At 33.8% G+C, this 19010-nt stretch overlaps 1 protein-coding gene across 1 annotated transcript in view; it reads left to right on the top strand.

Moving 5' to 3' along the window:
• Nucleotides 1-19010, top strand: part of LOC142340856 (mucin-6-like) — a 162482-nt gene that overhangs the window by 113410 nt on the left and 30062 nt on the right. Inside the window, exons 17-23 of the mRNA XM_075391601.1 lie at nt 3292-3553; nt 5621-5775; nt 6166-6482; nt 6970-7222; nt 13355-13548; nt 17367-17610; nt 18260-18469. Of these exons, the coding sequence (XP_075247716.1) occupies nt 3292-3553; nt 5621-5775; nt 6166-6482; nt 6970-7222; nt 13355-13548; nt 17367-17610; nt 18260-18469 (1635 nt within the window). The remainder of the gene's footprint in view (nt 1-3291; nt 3554-5620; nt 5776-6165; nt 6483-6969; nt 7223-13354; nt 13549-17366; nt 17611-18259; nt 18470-19010) is intronic.

Genomic DNA, 19010 nt, shown 5'->3' with positions numbered 1-19010 from the left:
TCCATACCACCCATTGTAAACTATGCAAACACGAGCGCTAGAACCGATCAACACAAAGCAGAACTTTTTAACTCATTCTTCCAAAAAGTGTACAGTAACAAAGTTGATTACAAACCAGCAGTCTTGAAGAGAAAACTTAATTCTCTGCATATAACAGAAAAACTGATAACAGATATATCAAGGAAACTACAACTCAACAAGTCAAACGGACCCGATAACTTTGGTAACATAATTTTTAAATTTTGCTCAGCAACTTTGAGAAAGTCACTCGTCCTTCTTTTTCAAACAATGTCGAATAAAGAAAAATTCACTTTTATCTGGAAAATAAGTCAAATAACTCCCATCTATAGGGAGGGAAGCAAAGCAGAAGTGAATTGCTACAGACCCATTAGTTTACTCTGTTGTGTGTCCAAAATTTTTGAAAAAGTGATTTTTGACGAAATATATTATCATTGTCGTCACAGATTAAACGAAAATCAATTCGGCTTTCGAAAGAACAGATCGGCAACCACTCAGCTTCTACTGTTTCTCGACACAGTATATCGCAAATTTGACACAATTTCGTCGGACGACATTAGTATCCTCTACTTAGATTTTGCAAAAGCTTTTGATAAAGTACCACATCACCTTCTCATAAAGAAACTCGAAAGTTTTGATGTCGGAGGAAATATATTATTACTCTTGCACTTATATTCAGAAGATAGAAAACAATTTGTTAAAATTGGAAACTGTTATTCAAGTTTGGAGAACGTAACAGGTGGAGTCCCACAAGGTTCGATACTTGGACCACTACTGTTCTTAATTTTTATAAATGACCTGCCAGATGCAAACCCCGATATTGAAGGTTTTGGATTTGCAGACGACTATAAGTTCATCGTTCATGATCAGGCAAAACTGGACAGAAGCGCAAAAAATATTGAAGACTGGTGCCGAGAGAATGGAATGGAGTTAAATGCAAACAAATGCAAGTTGTTAAATGTTAGAGGTAATCTCACGACATCTATGTGTCGCCAGGAAGTAAAACCAACTGAATCCCAAAAAGACATTGGTTTAATAATAACATCAAATTTCTCATGGCAAGGCAACTGCGACCACAAAGTAAAAAAAGCGACCAGTGCTTTTTTCCAAATAAAACGAAATATGTCAACAATCAGCTCAACGTCAACCAAAATGAACTGCTATACTGGTTAAATTGTTCCCATTTTGACGTACTGCTCACGAGCATGGTTGCCAAACCGCACCAACATGTACAAAATTGAAAAAGTGCAGATCATGGCTACTAAATGGACTCTAGGAAACTCACTTCAAAGTTACAAAGAACGTCTCATTAGCCTAAAACTCCTCCCACTCTGTCACTACGTTGAACTGCATGATCTTCTCTTCCTGGCTATTACACGTAATGAATTTGACATTCCGACAAATTTTAAAACCCTTGAAGACGAGAGGACAAGGCAACACTGTAGAGGTGAACTGAAAATCGACAATAACCGACTAGTCAAATCTGATGAAAACTTCTTCCACCGAACGAAACAACTGTACAACGTTGTAAATAGAAATATTCAAAAATTTGGAGGCAAATTAAACAAACACACTATCACAAAAGCATACTGGCACTTTTTCACAACTTATTTCAGCCTGACAAACAAATGCTCTTGGCGTATAATTTGCAGATGTGACAATTGTAACAATTGGAAAAAACTTGACATTTGAAACTGGACTGACTAAGGGGCACAAATTGAAGCCCCGGGAAACATACCCGAATTCTCTACTACTACTACTACTACTACTACTACTACTACTACTACTACTACTACTACTACTACTACTACTACTACTACTACTACTACTACTACTACTACTACTACTACTACTACTACTACTACTACTACTACTACTACTACTACTACTACTACTACTACTACTACTACTACTACTACTACTACTACTACTACTACTACTACTACTACTACTACTACTACTACTACTACTACTACTACTACTACTACTACTACTACTACTACTACTACTACTACTACTACTACTACTACTACTACTACTACTACTACTACTACTACTACTACTACTACTACTACTACTACTACTACTACTACTACTACTACTACTACTACTACTACTACTACTACTACTACTACTACTACTACTACTACTACTACTACTACTACTACTACTACTACTACTACTACTACTACTACTACTACTACTACTACTACTACTACTACTACTACTACTACTACTACTACTACTACTACTACTACTACTACTACTATTATTGCCAATTCCAGATTTCCCGATAAAATTTACTCGACTCAATATATTTACAGCAATATTGTGTATCTTAGAATTATAAGTGAGTATGGAAATTACTTACAATGAGCAAATTCAGTTTCCACGTCATTGATAAATTTGCATTTCCATGTCGAGGGTTTTGAGGGCTAGCGTGAAAATTTTTGACGATATTTTTAGGTAATTTTTTTGCCATAATTCATTAGTTCTCACGCTTCCACTTTTTCACCATTGAAATATCTAATAAGTGTTCTCAATTAGACTGAAATGAAAGAAAACCTAATTGGTGATTAATTTCAGAAATGTCCATCTCCATACTAATTGAGGATTAGGAAGACAATTAGCAGTTTTGAAATTACTCAAAGCCCTGTTCACCACCAGAATGATTAAATTTTTCAGTTTGGTCTCAATTAGGCGCTAATAAATTTCGAGCAATAAAATTTTAGACTACTTTCATTCTCAAAATGGTGGAATTGAATTTTAACATTATCCGTGAATACTTTTTCCAAAATGTAAGCCTTTTTTATAAGATATTAGTAACTCATTTCCACTTTTTCAGAAGTCATATTCCATCATGAAAAACGGCTATGCAAAATGTCAAATGCTGTCAAAAGGTGTCACTCGTTTCCACATAACGCAAATTTTTGGAAATTGGCAACGTAGTGTATGTTTTTTTTTATCAACACGCTTGCGTTGGAATGTTTCAATTTTAGAATAATTTTTCCAAAAAATATATCGTTTGATTTTGGGGGACAGTTCATGTCTATCGAGTTCTTTCATTTGCAAAAATTGCGAAGTTTTTGGCAGTGAGAAACATTATATCAAACGTGGCTCGTATATTGTTCTAAGATCAACTGAAGACAATGGGAATTGTTGGGCTTTATCAAGCTACTTCAAATTCATATAATTTCGTATATTTAATTAAAACCATTCAGATTATCTCATTTAAAATGCCTGAAAATGTAAACTAATGTTTCATTTTAACAGGAGTGACTGATATTTGCACTGGTTCCATGTCCTACTCCGAATGCATGCACATCACATCCGGAACCTGCCAACAACAGTCCAAATTGACACTTTTGGACCACGAGGGACTGGATCGCTACTGTCTAGCTGGCTGTGCCTGTCCTCAGGGTCAGTTGTTTGATGAGGACTCTCAAACGTGTATTGAGGAGTCTCAATGTCCCTGTTTCTTTGGAGGCGAGACAGTTAGTGAAGGGGAGAGCTACGAGTCGGGTTGCCTCACGTGGTAAGTAATAGAGCAAAAACTATAAAAACCATCCTCAATTCAATATGTATTAGTTGTGCATATCTTTAGCTTCAGCTTCTATATGCTCACAAGTCTCTAAAATGCTTTTGCTTTTTGTAAATCTGCGTATACAAGATCCTGATGACTGTTGACCTTTCTTAGGAATTAGAAAGGAATTAAATTAGAATTAAACAAGATCTTCGACTGTTTAAAATTTGAATTTTTACCTTTTTTCTACCTTGAAAAATGACACCAACGGAAACTCAGCATGAGGAACAAGCAGTTGAAAAAAGTGCGAGACATTTTTGATTTATGGGAAAGATATTAATTTTATAGTCAATAATATTTTATTTAAGAAACAAAAAACTGTTGTTAAATTATTTCTTAAAATTGTTCCTCCTTGATAATGATGAAATAGAAACTAGCAATATGTAACTTGCCAAAGTACAACCATTTTTGAAGCTGTCCAGAAAAAATGATCAAAAAATTTTTCGGAAAAAATATATCGTTTAAAGGAAAAATTTCGGAACTAGCAAAATTTCTTCTTTTTTGCCTGAAGTAAAAATTAGATTACAAACGTTTCAGTAAAAAAAATTCAAAACATTTTAGTCTATTGCTCATTTCTAATAAGGTTGTACTAATAAGGTTACCACAAATTCTTGTGCTCTGAAAGACTTTGTAAACAATTTTTAACTGGGTAAGGTGATCGATCTTCTGTCCGTTGGGATTGAAATACTTGGATAGAAAATAAAAACAAAATTTTTCTTTTCAATGTACACTCTTAAAGAAAGGATCTAAAATTTTTGGCTACATGACTTGTTATCAAGGTATCTCTCTGCTGAGTAAACATTTTTGGTCTCTCAGCCGTTTGGAGAAACGATTTGGTAGGCAGTTTGCGCGGTTTTTACTGTCTACTGAGAAATCATAGTTTGGACAGGGAAAAACTCGTTTGTTAGCTTTTTACTGCCTCATTCAATGACTTGACAATCAATTTCACCTATTCTTGCACCTCGCTTGCGTCTTGTGCAAATTGATCTTCGATCGGCACTGAAAATTGAGCTAGTTGTTTAGCTTTACGATACTGAAAAAAACTTGTTCTTACTGGAGTAATAGTTTCACTAATATTCCTGGCGATCCGGTAGTCTCTTCTCAATGCCGGGGCCATAAAATTGCCAGTCAAGACCGATTGAGAGACAAGATACCATCAGCTTACATTTCTATTATCATTAACTCTGAATGCGAACAGAGGAATAGGCTGCCGAGAGCTACGCTTGGTCAAGAGACATTTGCTTAACACGTTTCTAGTAACATTTGACGCTACCATTTAATCACAACTTCAGGCCACTTGTATCACAATTGCAACGAGGACTTTCGCTTTTCTCTATCTGCAGTTAGACAAAAAATACAAGGAACACTCTCAAAAGTGCAGCGATATGGGTATTCAGCTCCTACCTTTGGCATTGGACACTTTCGGTGAGCTATCTGATACAGTTCGGAAAGCTACGAAAAGAATGAACTATCTTCAGACAATGAAAGCTTGCAACCTGCTGGCCTACAAGCAGCTTTCAACAGACTAGCTTAAGCTGTGTCAATTTTTGCAATGCGTGGCTCAGCCACAACGAAACCTGCGTGATATGCTCGAATATGAGCGTAAAATTGCATGAAGCTTGATCATAATTTTTCAATCAAATGGAGAGAGTATCTCAGTGACTGTTGTTACTCAATGAGGGGCCGATATTACACACACAACTTTTCATAATGCCGATTTAATATAAGCGCAACTTTAAGACAAACTGCTTCGCCATTACTGCTCATTTTGCTACGTTCATTATTTATTACGACATTGAGGTCCAAAAAAATTTGTTGACTGTTACTTGCGCTCGAAATTAATTGTCTCTGATCAGTCACACGTGCGCTTGCGTGACTCTGATCAGACAACCCTTCTTTTTGTCTTGCTTCGTTCAGACGTTGTAACTTCTACGGCAGAGTGCTCAGGTGTCTGCTCGATTTGGTCTGATCAGAGATCAGTTCCATGCGGGATCTCAGCCTTACAATGTTTTGTTTCAGCTACTGTTCTTCTGGAGGCTGGGCATGTGATGTGGAGACTATGTGTAACAAGAGCTGTTCTGGCAACATGGTATTCGAAGAGAACAAACAACCCTGTCTGCCAACTTGTGAGAGTCATTGGTTGGGGGAGTCTCCAGAGACCAACTGTCCTCTAAGTTAGTCAAAATAGACACAAATTTTATTTAGCCTTTATTTTGAACTTTATGGCCATGGCATTAACCTTGACTAACTCTTTTTTGTCAAAGTGTTTTTGATGAAGCACACAAAACGCAGGTAACAAAACTGAAAAAGAGACGTGTCATGGCGAAAATTGGAAACAATAGTTGTAAGTTATTGACTTTGATTTTAATTGAGTTTTGTACTCCATTGAGTTTCTATTCAATTTGTTTTTAAGGTTCCGCTTTTCAGTAGACACGACCCACTCAAACCTGGGATCTGATGAGTTTGAAAACTGCAAAGCATTCTTCTTTTTGCACGGATTACCATCTTGTCTTAATTTGTCTGTGTGTTTATTCAGTTTCATTAACCTTGCCAAAACTTTTTAGGTGCAGTGCCAGGTTTGTGTACATGTCCGGAAGGAAAAGTCCTGATGGATTCCACCTCATCCACTTGTGTAGACCCTGGCACGTGCCCGTGCTACCACGCAGGCAGAGAGTACGCATTCGGGGAGACCATATCCCAGGATTGTAACCGGTGTACATGCGATGGGAGAGTGTGGAATTGCACAGAGATGAACTGCCATGCAACATGCTATGCTGTGGGAGATATGCATTACAAGACTTTTGATGACAAGAAGTACACTTTCAATGGACAGTGCAATTATGTATTAGCAGAACACGAGAGTAAACATTTTGGTGTTGAGGTAAGAAATGAATCTCATTGAGAAAATCTTAAAAACGGAACTTAAGATATTGCTCTAAAACAGTCAAAATTACTATTAATAGCGAAACAACCAATAGAAACAAGGCCCACAAAGCATTGACAATATCAACTCTAGTGTTTGAACAGAACTTTGGACGAAAAAACATACAAAAATGGTGTTTTAACAAAAAAATGCTACGGAGGACTCTAAATGACTTCAATTTAATTCGTTTACCAGCTACATTATATAGAATATTATCTACAGGGGGGGGGGGGGGGGGGTCCTCAAAAAGTATTTTTACTAATCATCTGAAGGCCCTGAAGAACCTATTGAGGCAAATTGTTGCATTATATTGCATTCAATGGAAGAACAGCTCATCTATATCTTTGTCATCAAAAACGTTATTTTCTAACTGATTATGTCTAACTTTCATTTGCTTGACTTGTCAGAACTAACTGTATCTAATTAATTCACACATCATTTTCAGATAAAGAACCAAGCGTGTGGCTCTTCCAACACAGCCTGTACACACGAGGTCTTCATCTATTTTGAGGGCGGCAATCACACAGTGTCCCTTCTGAGGGGGAGGGGGATTGAGATCAACGGGGTAGCGGTCTCCAAATACGAGACTGGCTACTTCTATGAACCATCCATTGGACTGAGAGTGGATGAGCCAGGGTTCTTCGTGGTTGTCAAAGTGGACAGACCAGAAGCTAAGTTCAGTGTGGCTTGGGATGGAGGTCAGAATAAGTACCCATAAATAGCTGCTACACACAACTTCTAAGAAAATTATCCAAAAGGAATTGAAAAGGAAACAGGGAAAATAAGGTCTGACAATTACCGAACTATAAAATCAGCTAATCTACGACATCAAATAAGTATCGGCCAGGAAAAAGCGCAGTAAAATTGTTTTGAAACTAGTTTCGGTATTTTCCTAGCAAACACGTTTCTTTTACTTCTCTTAGTAAGGAAATTTGAATTTTTAGTGGAACTCTCAAGATTCTGAGCTTTATTGTTGAAAATGTTGTCCTTTTTCGTGTTTTTTCATACTTTTACGGATCAGTGAATTTTCAAATTATTGTAGATGAGGTTTTCTGTAGATCTTATTATTTCATATTTGACTGATAAAACAAATTTTACTTTAACTGGAAAAGTTTACTTTTCGGAACATTAGCTGAAAAAAATATTGCCAATGTTTTGTTATTAAGGCAAGAAAGCGAGATTTTTAATCATGAAGTTGTTTGTTTCGAAAATTTTAGTAAATCATTACATCAATTTTGAGGACATTACATCAAAAATCATTACATCGAAAATTTCAGCTCACATATAAAACTAGTATTATATCAGCTGGAAAGCTTTCTGTACTCGTGATCTTGCGTTAATGATGGCCGATTTATTTCACGACTGCAACAACATACATCTACAATTTGAATGCTATTTTTGATGTTTCAGCTGTTTGAAAAAATTGATTTGTTTATATGACTCCCAACAGTCATTTGGCCTAATGATCAAGTCAAAAATTATCGTTTTTGGCGTAAACTTTTCAGTGGTATTCCAGCACGCTATGTTTTAAATTTTGTTTTTAACAATCTTAACAATTGTTTTGTACTTCGATCACGTTTATAGTTTTAAAGAGGTAACTTATTTCATGTTTGAATCATGACTTATTTCAATCAAACTTGTAACTGAATGGAGTTTAAAATTCATTCAAACAAACGAAAGCTTCTTAGTAAAAAAAGTTTGGGGCCAGAAGAAAAACATAGAAAAGCTGTTTTGATCGATAGGTGGATAAGTGAAGTTATTAAACCATATTGCATTAGAGTAACAAAGTTCATTAGAGCAAATTGTATAGAAGCTAATTTCACTAAGTTTAATGCTAGTGTTAACAAAAACATTTTTTTCGAATTTTAAAAGGTACATCGTTCATAATTGTGAGTTCGAAATTAAACTGGAGACCGTAGTAGAAATTTTGTAATACGTTAATAGACATTTTTTGAAGACTTGATTCTGTTTTTTTTACATCTTTCTGGCTCTTTTTCTGCTCAAATACATCACTGAGTATACATCACGGAGTTTACCAGTGAAATTTGCTAGTCTTTAATCTGCTAGTTTTTTTATTGTTCGAAAGCTTCCTGTGCGAAATACAGCCAATACCAACCAACTTTGTTTTTTTAGGATGCAATGAACAGATCAAAATCTTCAGAAGCAAACAAATGCTAAACGTAGCCGTGGAGCAGATTTGTCTCACCACTACAGCCGCATAGAGACATGAAGACATATTTTGAAAGTTTTCAAACTATTGCTGTAGCTGTTACTCTATAAAACATAATCCGAAAAACACTGCTCAACAGATAAACGTTTAAGAGGAAAACTGGATCTTTTCTGCTAGCGCCCCCCCGCTTAGTTAGGCACCCCCATTTATAAATGTGTAAACATATTGTTAAAGCTAAGTAATCTTATACGTGAACATATATGAGCAATATGCATTTACTAAAAGCTAGCACAGCTATGGTTTGAAAGTATTACGTATTCAACCAAAATTTGTTGCATAAAACGTAAGCATCAATAATAATTTCTGTATTAGATCATTTTTGGTGTTATCGGCTACTATAGAGCTTGAATTTTTAAAACTTTTTAAAAGAAACTATTCTAAAAGTGCCTTCAATCTACCTAGACACTCTTGTTTCAATGAAATTCAAATATCGCTCTTACAATTCGCGAAAACTTAGATTTTGGGGGGTGCAAAATTTATCGGCTATATAAGGCTAGGGGGGGGGGCCGCTAGCAGAAAAGATCCGGAAAACTTTTGATCTGTAAAATGGCTAGAACTATTTTAATTTTGAGACAGAATTTCTAATCTGTAAGCAAAAAATGAAATGCAAATAACAATAAACATATGTCAGAAGTTTTTCGGAACTTGAAACAGCTGATTAAAATTATAATTTCGATACAAAATGACCAAAAAAACTTCGATACAAAATGACGAACAATTAATATAAAATTGTTTAATATTTTTAAACACGAAACCTTAATAGCAACAAATTCTAAAAACAATATTGGAGGAATGGATACAAAAGCAAATTTGATAGCGCACGGAAAAATTCTTCAGCTCATCAGAGAATACATGAACACGAAAAAAAAACAAATGGAGTTTTAAAAAAGGCAAAAATCAAAAACGTTTCTACAAGAAATGTAGTTGAAAAACCTGCAAACAAAAAAGTTGCTAGTTCCAAAGACAGCAAGGAAATAAAAAGAAAATATGCTTAAAAAGGTATATTTTTGAGTTTACTCTAAACATAAAAATATTAGTCCAATGAAAAAACGCAAATGTTCAAACAATTGGTAATATTTTTTAAAAGTATAAAGTCACACGACGATGTTAAGCAAATGTTATCTTCGACATCTCAAAGGTTGCAAGATTTACCATTGCATTTGTTTATTTTTGCTGATGAGGTTGCACGGAAAAACAAGTAAATCAAAACAACAAACAGCATAGATTTTCCAATTTATTTTGTTGCTTTTCATCGTTAAATTTGTGTTAAGAGAACTTAATTTAATCAAAAATTCAGATATTTGTTTTAAAAAAGCTTCAGTCCTTACTCATCAAATATGAGCAAAAGTCCACGGTTTCTATTTTAAGCTACATGGTAATTGCTGAAGGGCATGAGGGCGTTCTGGAGAGCAATGGTATTTGGGCCGATAGAAATTTGCGTGAATGTTATCATTCACACGTCCAAATGGATTCATCTTTTCCATTATTAGACTTTATACACTATTGCATTAATCTGAATGCAATTAAAGTTAACACGTCTAAATTATGTTAATCTTAATGCAATTAAAGTTAACACGTCCAAAAAATTAACACGTCCAAATGGATTCATCTTTTCCATTATTAGGCTTTATACAATATTGCATTAATCTGAATGCAATTAAAATTAACACGTCCAAATTATGTTAATTTTAATGCAATTAAAGTTAAACACGTCCAAAAAAATTACCACCTCCAAATGGAATCATCTTTTCCATTATTAGGCTTTATACACTATTGCATTAATCTGAATGCAATTAAAGTTAACACGTCTAAAAAGTTAACACGTCCAAATGGATTAATCTTTTCCATTATTAGGCTTTATACAATATTGCATTAATCTGAATGCAATTAAAGTTAACACGTCTAAATTATGTTAATCTTAATGCAATTAAAGTTAACACGTCCAAAAAGTTAACACGTCCAAATGGATTCAACTTTTCCATTATAAGGCTTTATACAGTATTGCATTAATCTGAATGCAATTAAAATTAACACGTCTAAATTATGTTAATCTTAATGCAATTAAAGTTAACACGTCCAAAAAAATTACCACCTCCAAATGGAATCATCTTTTCCATTATTAGGCTTTATACACTATTGCATTAATCTGATTGCAATTAAAGTTAACACGTCTAAATTATGTTAATCTTAATGCAATTAAAGTTAACACGTCTAAAAAGTTAACACGTCCAAATGGATTCATCTTTTCCATTATTAGGCTTTATACAATATTGCATTAATCTGAATGCAATTAAAGTTAACACGTCTAAATTATGTTAATCTTAATGCAATTAGAGTTAACACGTCTAAAAAGTTAACACGTCCAAATGGATTCATCTTTTCCATTATTAGGCTTTATACAATATTGCATTAATCTGAATGCAATTAAAATTAACAAGTCCAAATTATGTTAATTTTAATGCAATTAAAGTTAAACACGTCCAAAAAAATTACCACCTCCAAATGGAATCATCTTTTCCATTATTAGGCTTCATACACTATTGCATTAATCTGAATGCAATTAAAGTTAACACGTCTAAAAAGTTAACACGTCCAAGTGGATTAATCTTTTCCATTATTAGGCTTTATACAATATTGCATTAATCTGAATGCAATTAAAGTTAACACGTCTAAATTATGTTAATCTTAATGCAATTAAAGTTAACACGTCCAAAAAATTAACACGTCCAAATGGATTCATCTTTTCCATTATAAGGCTTTATACAATATTGCATTAATCTGAATGCAATTAAAATTAACACGTCTAAATTATGTTAATCTTAATGCAATTAAAGTTAACACGTCCAAAAAAATTACCACCTCCAAATGGAATCATCTTTTCCATTATTAGGCTTTATACACTATTGCTTTAATCTGAATGCAATTAAAGTTAACACGTCTAAAAAGTTAACACGTCCAAGTGGATTAATCTTTTCCATTATTAGGCTTTATACAATATTGCTTTAATCTGAATGCAATTAAAGTTAACACGTCTAAATTATGTTAATCTTAATGCAATTAAAGTTAACACGTCCAAAAAATTAACACGTCCAAATGGATTCATCTTTTCCATTATTAGGCTTTATACAATATTGCATTAATCTGAATGCAATTAAAGTTAATACGTCTAAATTATGTTAATCTTAATGCAATTAAAGTTAACACGTCCAAAAAGTTAACACGTCCAAATGGATTCATCTTTTCCATTATTAGGCTTTATACAATATTGCATTAATCTGAATGCAATTAAAATTAACACGTCCAAATTATGTTAATTTTAATGCAATTAAAGTTAACACGTCCAAAAAGTTAACACGTCCAAATTGATTCATCTTTTCCATTATTAGGCTTTATATACTATTGCATTAATCTGAATGCAATTAAAGTTAACACGTCTAAAAAGTTAACACGTCCAAATGGATTAATCTTTTCCATTATTAGGCTTTATACACTATTGCATTAATCTGAATGCAATTAAAGTTAACACGTCCAAATTATGTTAATCTGAATGCAATTAAAGTTAACACGTCCAAAAAGTTAACACGTCCAAATTGATTCATCTTTTCCATTATTAGGCTTTATACACTTTTGCGATAATCTGAATGCAATTAAAGTTAACACATTCAAATTATGTTTATCTGAATGCAATTAAAATTAACACGTCAAAAAATTTAACACGTCTAAATGGATTCATCTTTTCCATTATTAGGCTTTATACACTATTGAATTAATCTGAATGCAATTAAGGTTTTGATTTTATTAATCAAAATATTAAAAAAGGAAGCAATCGGCTCCAAATTTGTTTAAATTTTTATTATTATCTCAGCAAAAATGAAATAGTTTAAGCAAACCTAAGAATCAAAGGTTGGCGCGTATTTTTTCAATTTAGGAAATGGAAGCTTACTAAGAGAAAATGAATTTTTGAGACCCAAAATTGCTCACAAATCTCCAGATCTTACGTCTTTGCCTAATTTTAAATTTTTTCCAACCGAAATCTGTCTTAAAGTACACCATGATGTAACAATATTGAGAAAAGTTGATGAAAAGTAGAGTGCAAAAAATTGAAAAATTTGGCTTGCGTGCTTTGTAAATAGAGGAAAGTAAATGTTTTGGGCTAATTCATTTCGTTAAATTCTCAATTAATAAGCAAAAAAGAACACCGAAAATATCTCCGAGAGTTAAAAAAATACTTGGTTTTTACGTCTGAGAGAAGAGTAAGTGAATATGAATAAGGAATAAGATCGAAACACTGCAAAAATATTACCTAAGCCAATATACAAAGCTAAAAAGGAAGCTATCATTGTTTCGCTGACTCAACGACTAGCTATCATAGCTACGCTTTGATTTCCTGCTAAACCATCATTGATCTACACGATACTTGTTCTAGAACATTAGGAAAGTTAATTATCATTTTATTAGTTAAGAAAATAGTAGCTTTGTTTTGTTTTTTTTTCTTCCTACTGAATGTTATTATTTTCCCGAAAAAAAAAATCAGTACTACTTCTGGTAAAGGAACTTCGGTCATAGCATCTACGTGGTTTTTAAGTGCATAGCATTTAAGTGATGTCAACATACGTGCGAGTGGGTGGGGAACACGAGGGCGAGATTGGTGGTCTGTGTGGCAACTTGAACACAAACTCACAGGACGACTGGACATCAGCCGACAGAATCCTCCAGAGTGCTGTCTCTCCATTTGCCAACAGCTGGAAAACAGATCCAGTCTGCCCAGACCACACTGAAACTTCAAAGGACCCTGTAAGTCTCCAATGAACCCAGTTGCCTATAAGGATGACTATATTGACCCCTTTTTGACCCCTTTTGGATCTAAATTCTCAAAATAAATTGCTGAAGTTTGCTTGATCTTCTTTCACTGATTGTTCCGACCCATTTTAGTGGGGGAGGAACTATATACTCAACTGGGTTTTTACAATTCAAAGAATTTAAATTGTATTGGGGCGCTGTCTTTTTTTAAGATCTGTTCACACATTTTCATGATTTTTGGAGTCAAATTGGAGTAGTGATTTTGGTCACGCCGAAACAGGAAGTGGAGCGAAAAAGCGAATGGTTTTGCGGCGTGAATTTCTTTTAGCTTTAATTTTAAAGTAGAGTGAGAAAACGGTGTTTGAACAAAAATTCGCTTTATCGGTAGTTTTTTTTTGTTTATATGCAGCAATTTCACTTTGATTTTTAACTGCTTTTTCGATTTTTTGGATTAGATTTTTTTCTAAATTGTTTTCCCAATCCATTCATAATTCGTTCTGTGTCTAGTTTTTTGTTTAGTTAATGAAAATTTTTTGAATTGTACGTCAAGACTTGTCCTGCTATGTTTTTTTTGTTTAGACAATTTTGGCCGATCGATATAATCATCGTCGAGAGTTGTCAGTGGTATCATTAGAAAGCCCCTCCAGTGTAGAATATGGAACTAAAAAGATTTTTTCCAATTTTTGATTTTTATCGGGAGATATCGCAGCTCAAAGTTTTGTGAACATTAGACGTTTTCAATTTTGTCAATTTTCTCAAAATATGCTCAAAAATATTGACTGTAGTATTAATCATATTTGATCTCTAAAGATAGAGGAGGGTTGCTGAACTGTTCGCTCCGAGTTTTTTGGCTTCCAAGAATTAATGCAAAATTTTTCAAAATTCAGAATTTTTTTGTCAAAAATGAGACCAAATTTGCATTTTCAGACCACTTGCTTTAAATTTTCTGAAGGTAGACAACTTAAAACTACGGCTACTTACTCCCGCAGGCTTCCGAAGTCTTCCGGAGTTACAGTTTTGCAAATTTTTTTGCAAACTTAAACTCGATTTTTATACAAAATGCATTACTTTTTTTGACAAAGTGAAGAAATTTTGTTCAAAAATTGAGCTATTTCACAACAATTTGAACAATTAAGTGTTTTTTCATACGCACCGCATTATCTGGGCAGATTTTGATTTGAACATGGGTCCTTATGATAAAAAATTTTTTAGCTTTTACTGGGACGCGACCATTTTTTTTCAAAAATTTTCCGCTATGTAAATTTTCTTATCGAAATTACTGACAAAAAAATCTAATCAGGGCTCAATTAATGACAAAATACTTATACAATTAAAGTACTTATACAATTAATTTTTTACAATTAAAGTAAAAGAGACCAATGGAGATTTTATTATGGTTTCAGGGTTAAGCTCATAGTTTTTATGGCTCTGACCAATTGTTTTCGTAAAAATTTCATGGACTTCTTGAATTTTGTTTTCAATTATTAATTTTTATTGCCCAATGACTTAGTATCCCCAATCAAAGATCCAGTTAGCTTTTTAGGAGATATAATGAACCTAGAGAACTCTTTCAATTGTCATCTAAAGTCTCCAAAGTTTTTGAATATATTTGTTTTAAGAAAATATTTGTCATTTTTTTGAACGTTGCCACTATTTTATCTTATTTCTCTTAACTTAGAGCTCAGTCTCAGTAAAAACAGGCGAAAACCAATTTTTGTGATCTATAAAATAATATTGGTAACGGTTTTATATTCAATTAATTGTTTCTTTGTTTTGATACTACGTGTTTTCATTTTTTATTTTTGATAGAAATTGCGTATTTTATGAGTTCATTTTGTTTCCTTGTCAAATTATCACATTATTGACAAGACCAATTTTTCAACTGTCTCCTTTTTTCACTCAATTTTGACACCATCTAACTCAACCTCACTCATTAGAAATTTTAAATAGTTTTGTTGATTCCAACATATTTTGCATTTGGTTATACGTTGTGACTGATTGCTTCGACCATTTAGTTTTATAAAAAGTTTTCGAGATTTCTGTACTGCTCAATTTTTGGGTTTCTATTTGTTGTCATGTCTAAGTAGTCATTTCATGAGGAAGACTCTTTGATATTAAGGTGAGTAAAAAGTGATTATTTACAGTTCTTGCAGGTAGCATCTTATAGTTATATTGCCTTGACCAGTGTGATGTCGTAAATTGTTTGAAATTTTGACTTCCTAAGGTATTTGTTATTATATTGTGGGATCGCGATTTAGTGTCATTATCAGGCGCAATTGACTTCTTAAAATGTTACAACCTAATCTATTGCTTTTTGTTGACCTCTTAAGTCTGTTATGACTTTTGAAAATAATTGTTTTGAAAAACATATTTGGGCTTTTGAGCTTCGTCTTTTGTAACTTGTTTTTTGTCGGTTTAGAGCTCAGTCTCTGGAAGCACAGGTCATAACCCTTTTCCAGTGAGCTGATTTAGTCTTTATAAGTGTTTTCGCTTCAAACATTTGCTTCTCAGCTTTGTTACTACTGTTAATACGAGTTTTTTTGAAAATGTTTGAGATTTTTATTTGTCTGTACATTTTATAGGATTTATTTCCCTTTTAATTTATAACAACAATCGTGGGTCCCATCGGCTTTGAAACTTTGCACAATTGAACATTGGATAATGACATGCCTCAATTGCTGCCAATGGAGATATGAATGAACATTTTAGTGATTTCAGTTGATATCTAATGACATTAAAAACTGAAATTAATTGTTTTCAAAACCAGATAATCATATTTGAACATCTTTGCTCTTTTTTGTCGACCTGTTAACCAGTCGCATTGAGGATGGGTCCAATATCTTTTCTAATGAAGTATAGGTTAGATTGTTTTGTTTAGGTTTTTTATGATGCGAGTATGATTATGTTATGATTTTTTTTATTATAGACATTGAGTTTTGGCCGTAAATAATGTTTTTTGGTTGATTTTTAATATTGTCCTTACCAGAAGTCCTATTATCAACAACTTTCATCGGCCCTCTACTGTGGCGTTATTGTAATCCATAGGTTGTTTTTTGAACGATATGTATGCTTTTAAAAGTTTTCTATCTCCTCATCATTTGGTAGCCAATTAAGTCAAGAATGTGGATCTGCGGGTCTTGTCTTTTCTACCGGCAAAAAGGTACTTCGAATCAGCTCAACCTTGATGAAGTGAAAGCTGCAATGCATCGCTCTGATCCGAATCATTTGAAAACTAGTGAAAACTGAGAACTTCGTACTAATCCTCTGAGCCAATTGATATTGACGCACTATCATTCGATCTTTATCAGCCTACATCACTCTTATAGCTTCTTATACAACTAACTTGAAATGTATCAATAACTGTAATTGTTCAACAGTAGCTCAATCTCTTCATATATAATACTGGAAAAGATCTTGCAGGATAGGCTCTCCACGCTCAATCAGGTTTTATGTCCAAGAAAACCATATTTACGACTGTAGTATGAGGCAGTGAGTACTCAAGTTTAACTCATGAGTGCTTGCCAATGTTTAAGGTCAACGGAGAATACCTTGTGGCGAAATCGGATGTTGAATAAAAATTCTTTTATTAAAAAGAAAATGTGAACCGGTTGGTTTAACAATGACCTAAAAGTACTAAGATTGATTCATCGAGCTCTAAAAAATGTTTAAAATTTTATCCAAAATGATTCTACAAGATAGCCTACCCCGCTTGAATATGGTATATATTCAAAAAAGTTATTTATATCTTTGAAATAGGTTGTAAGTACTCTAAGTGAATCTATCCGTGATGCGTGTTTTGCTATCATTTTTAGTCGAATAGTGACCGATACGGCTGGGCAATGCACCAATGCAGCAAGATCAAAGAAACTCCTCTCTTCAAAGACTGCCACTCGGTGTTGGCGCCGGAACCCTTCTTCGATTCATGTGTGGAGGATGCGACCTATTGTGACCTGGGAGGGGACTGTGAGTGCATGTGCACTGGGGTGGCCAGGTACGCTAGAGAATGCTGCCAGGAGTTTGGAATCTGTGTACCATGGAGGAGTGAACACTTCTGTCGTTAGTCTATGCAAATAATACCTTGTTAATTAATAACTGAAATTAATATCCAGAATTATTACATTGTTAATTGTTGACTGGTACCTAAATGTTCGGATAGTATTAACAAATGGCAACTTAGGGTATTCTGATTGGGCATTTTGGCATTGGGTAAACAGACAGGCCGGGTATGAAAGCATCGGGTACAATGGCATTCTGCAACATGAAATTGGGCAACTCCCCTCGACACCCATTAATTAATAATTAAGTTAATGACACAAAAATTTGGGTATAGATCTATATGAGACAATTAATCAACAAAGATTTACAGATTTCAGGCACTTGATAAAAAATCTACTCTTCTGTAATCGTCACATCTGTTTCTTATTCTCCTGGTGAAAATAATTGTACTTATAAGCAGCCGTAAACGAGCTAATTGCACATTCATTCAGTTATATCGCCTAATAATAGGTTTAAACTATCCATTAAAGCAATTGAAACCGTTAGATATCTAAAAATATCAATGATCGTTGGAAAACTTACACAAGGAAGATGAAAACGTAACAACTTCCGTCCATTGCTAATTTTTTCTAAGTCAAATTCGCTCATATTGAAATGTATGGAAATGTATTTTCAACTTCAAATTAGAGCACTTCAATCGATTTTTTAGCTGCTGGTTGTGGCATTTGTCGCGAGGAGGACATTTTCATCAAGTATGATCAGTTGGAGTATCCTCTGAACAGTACCTGCAAAGAGTACAGAGTGTGTGGACCAGCCTGTCCTCTCACCTGTCAGAACTATCATGAGCAGAGACAACAACCCTGTGATGATGACAGATGCTACGAAGGCTGTTTCTGCAAAGCAGGATACGTATGGGAACGTAAGTTGCCAAAAAACTGTTTTTTAAATTTAATTAAAGTAAAAACGCTATTTTCAATTTACAATAGTCAAATTCCACATGTGTAGTCACAGTCACAAAAACAGTTTGTATGTTTTGCTTGTTTCCTTCCGAAAAGCTAAAATACATTTAAAAGGCTTCTGAAAATGTTTAAAGAACATATACCATAATCTAAATCATGCTTGCTCCGTTTTTCCTGTTCTAATTCAAGCTCTAGGAAAACTGATTTTCAGCTTTTTTGGATTCATACGTGACCGCATAAATTCTATGAAAAATGAAATTTGAAACAAAGAACGGTCAATGATTGCAACAGACTCACATAAATTTGAAATTTGAGTTTTTAAGGACCTTTTCAAAATTTTCATACCTCTTTAATTACAATGGGATACCAAAAATGGAGCAGTAGATTTAATCAAGCAGCAGTAATAACAAAAATTTTTTTAAAAAAATGTTTAAAGCATTTGGCTCACTGCTAAAGTTTCCCGCCAACTTTTTAATTGGGTTGAGAAAAAATGCACTTAGT

This window comes from Convolutriloba macropyga, chromosome 1 (assembly GCF_964194025.1).
Source record: "Convolutriloba macropyga chromosome 1, txConMacr16.3, whole genome shotgun sequence".
Classification (NCBI taxonomy): domain Eukaryota; kingdom Metazoa; phylum Xenacoelomorpha; order Acoela; family Convolutidae; genus Convolutriloba; species Convolutriloba macropyga.
The sequence above is the reverse complement of the archived record's forward strand: the minus strand, read 5'-3'. Positions and strand labels throughout refer to the sequence as shown.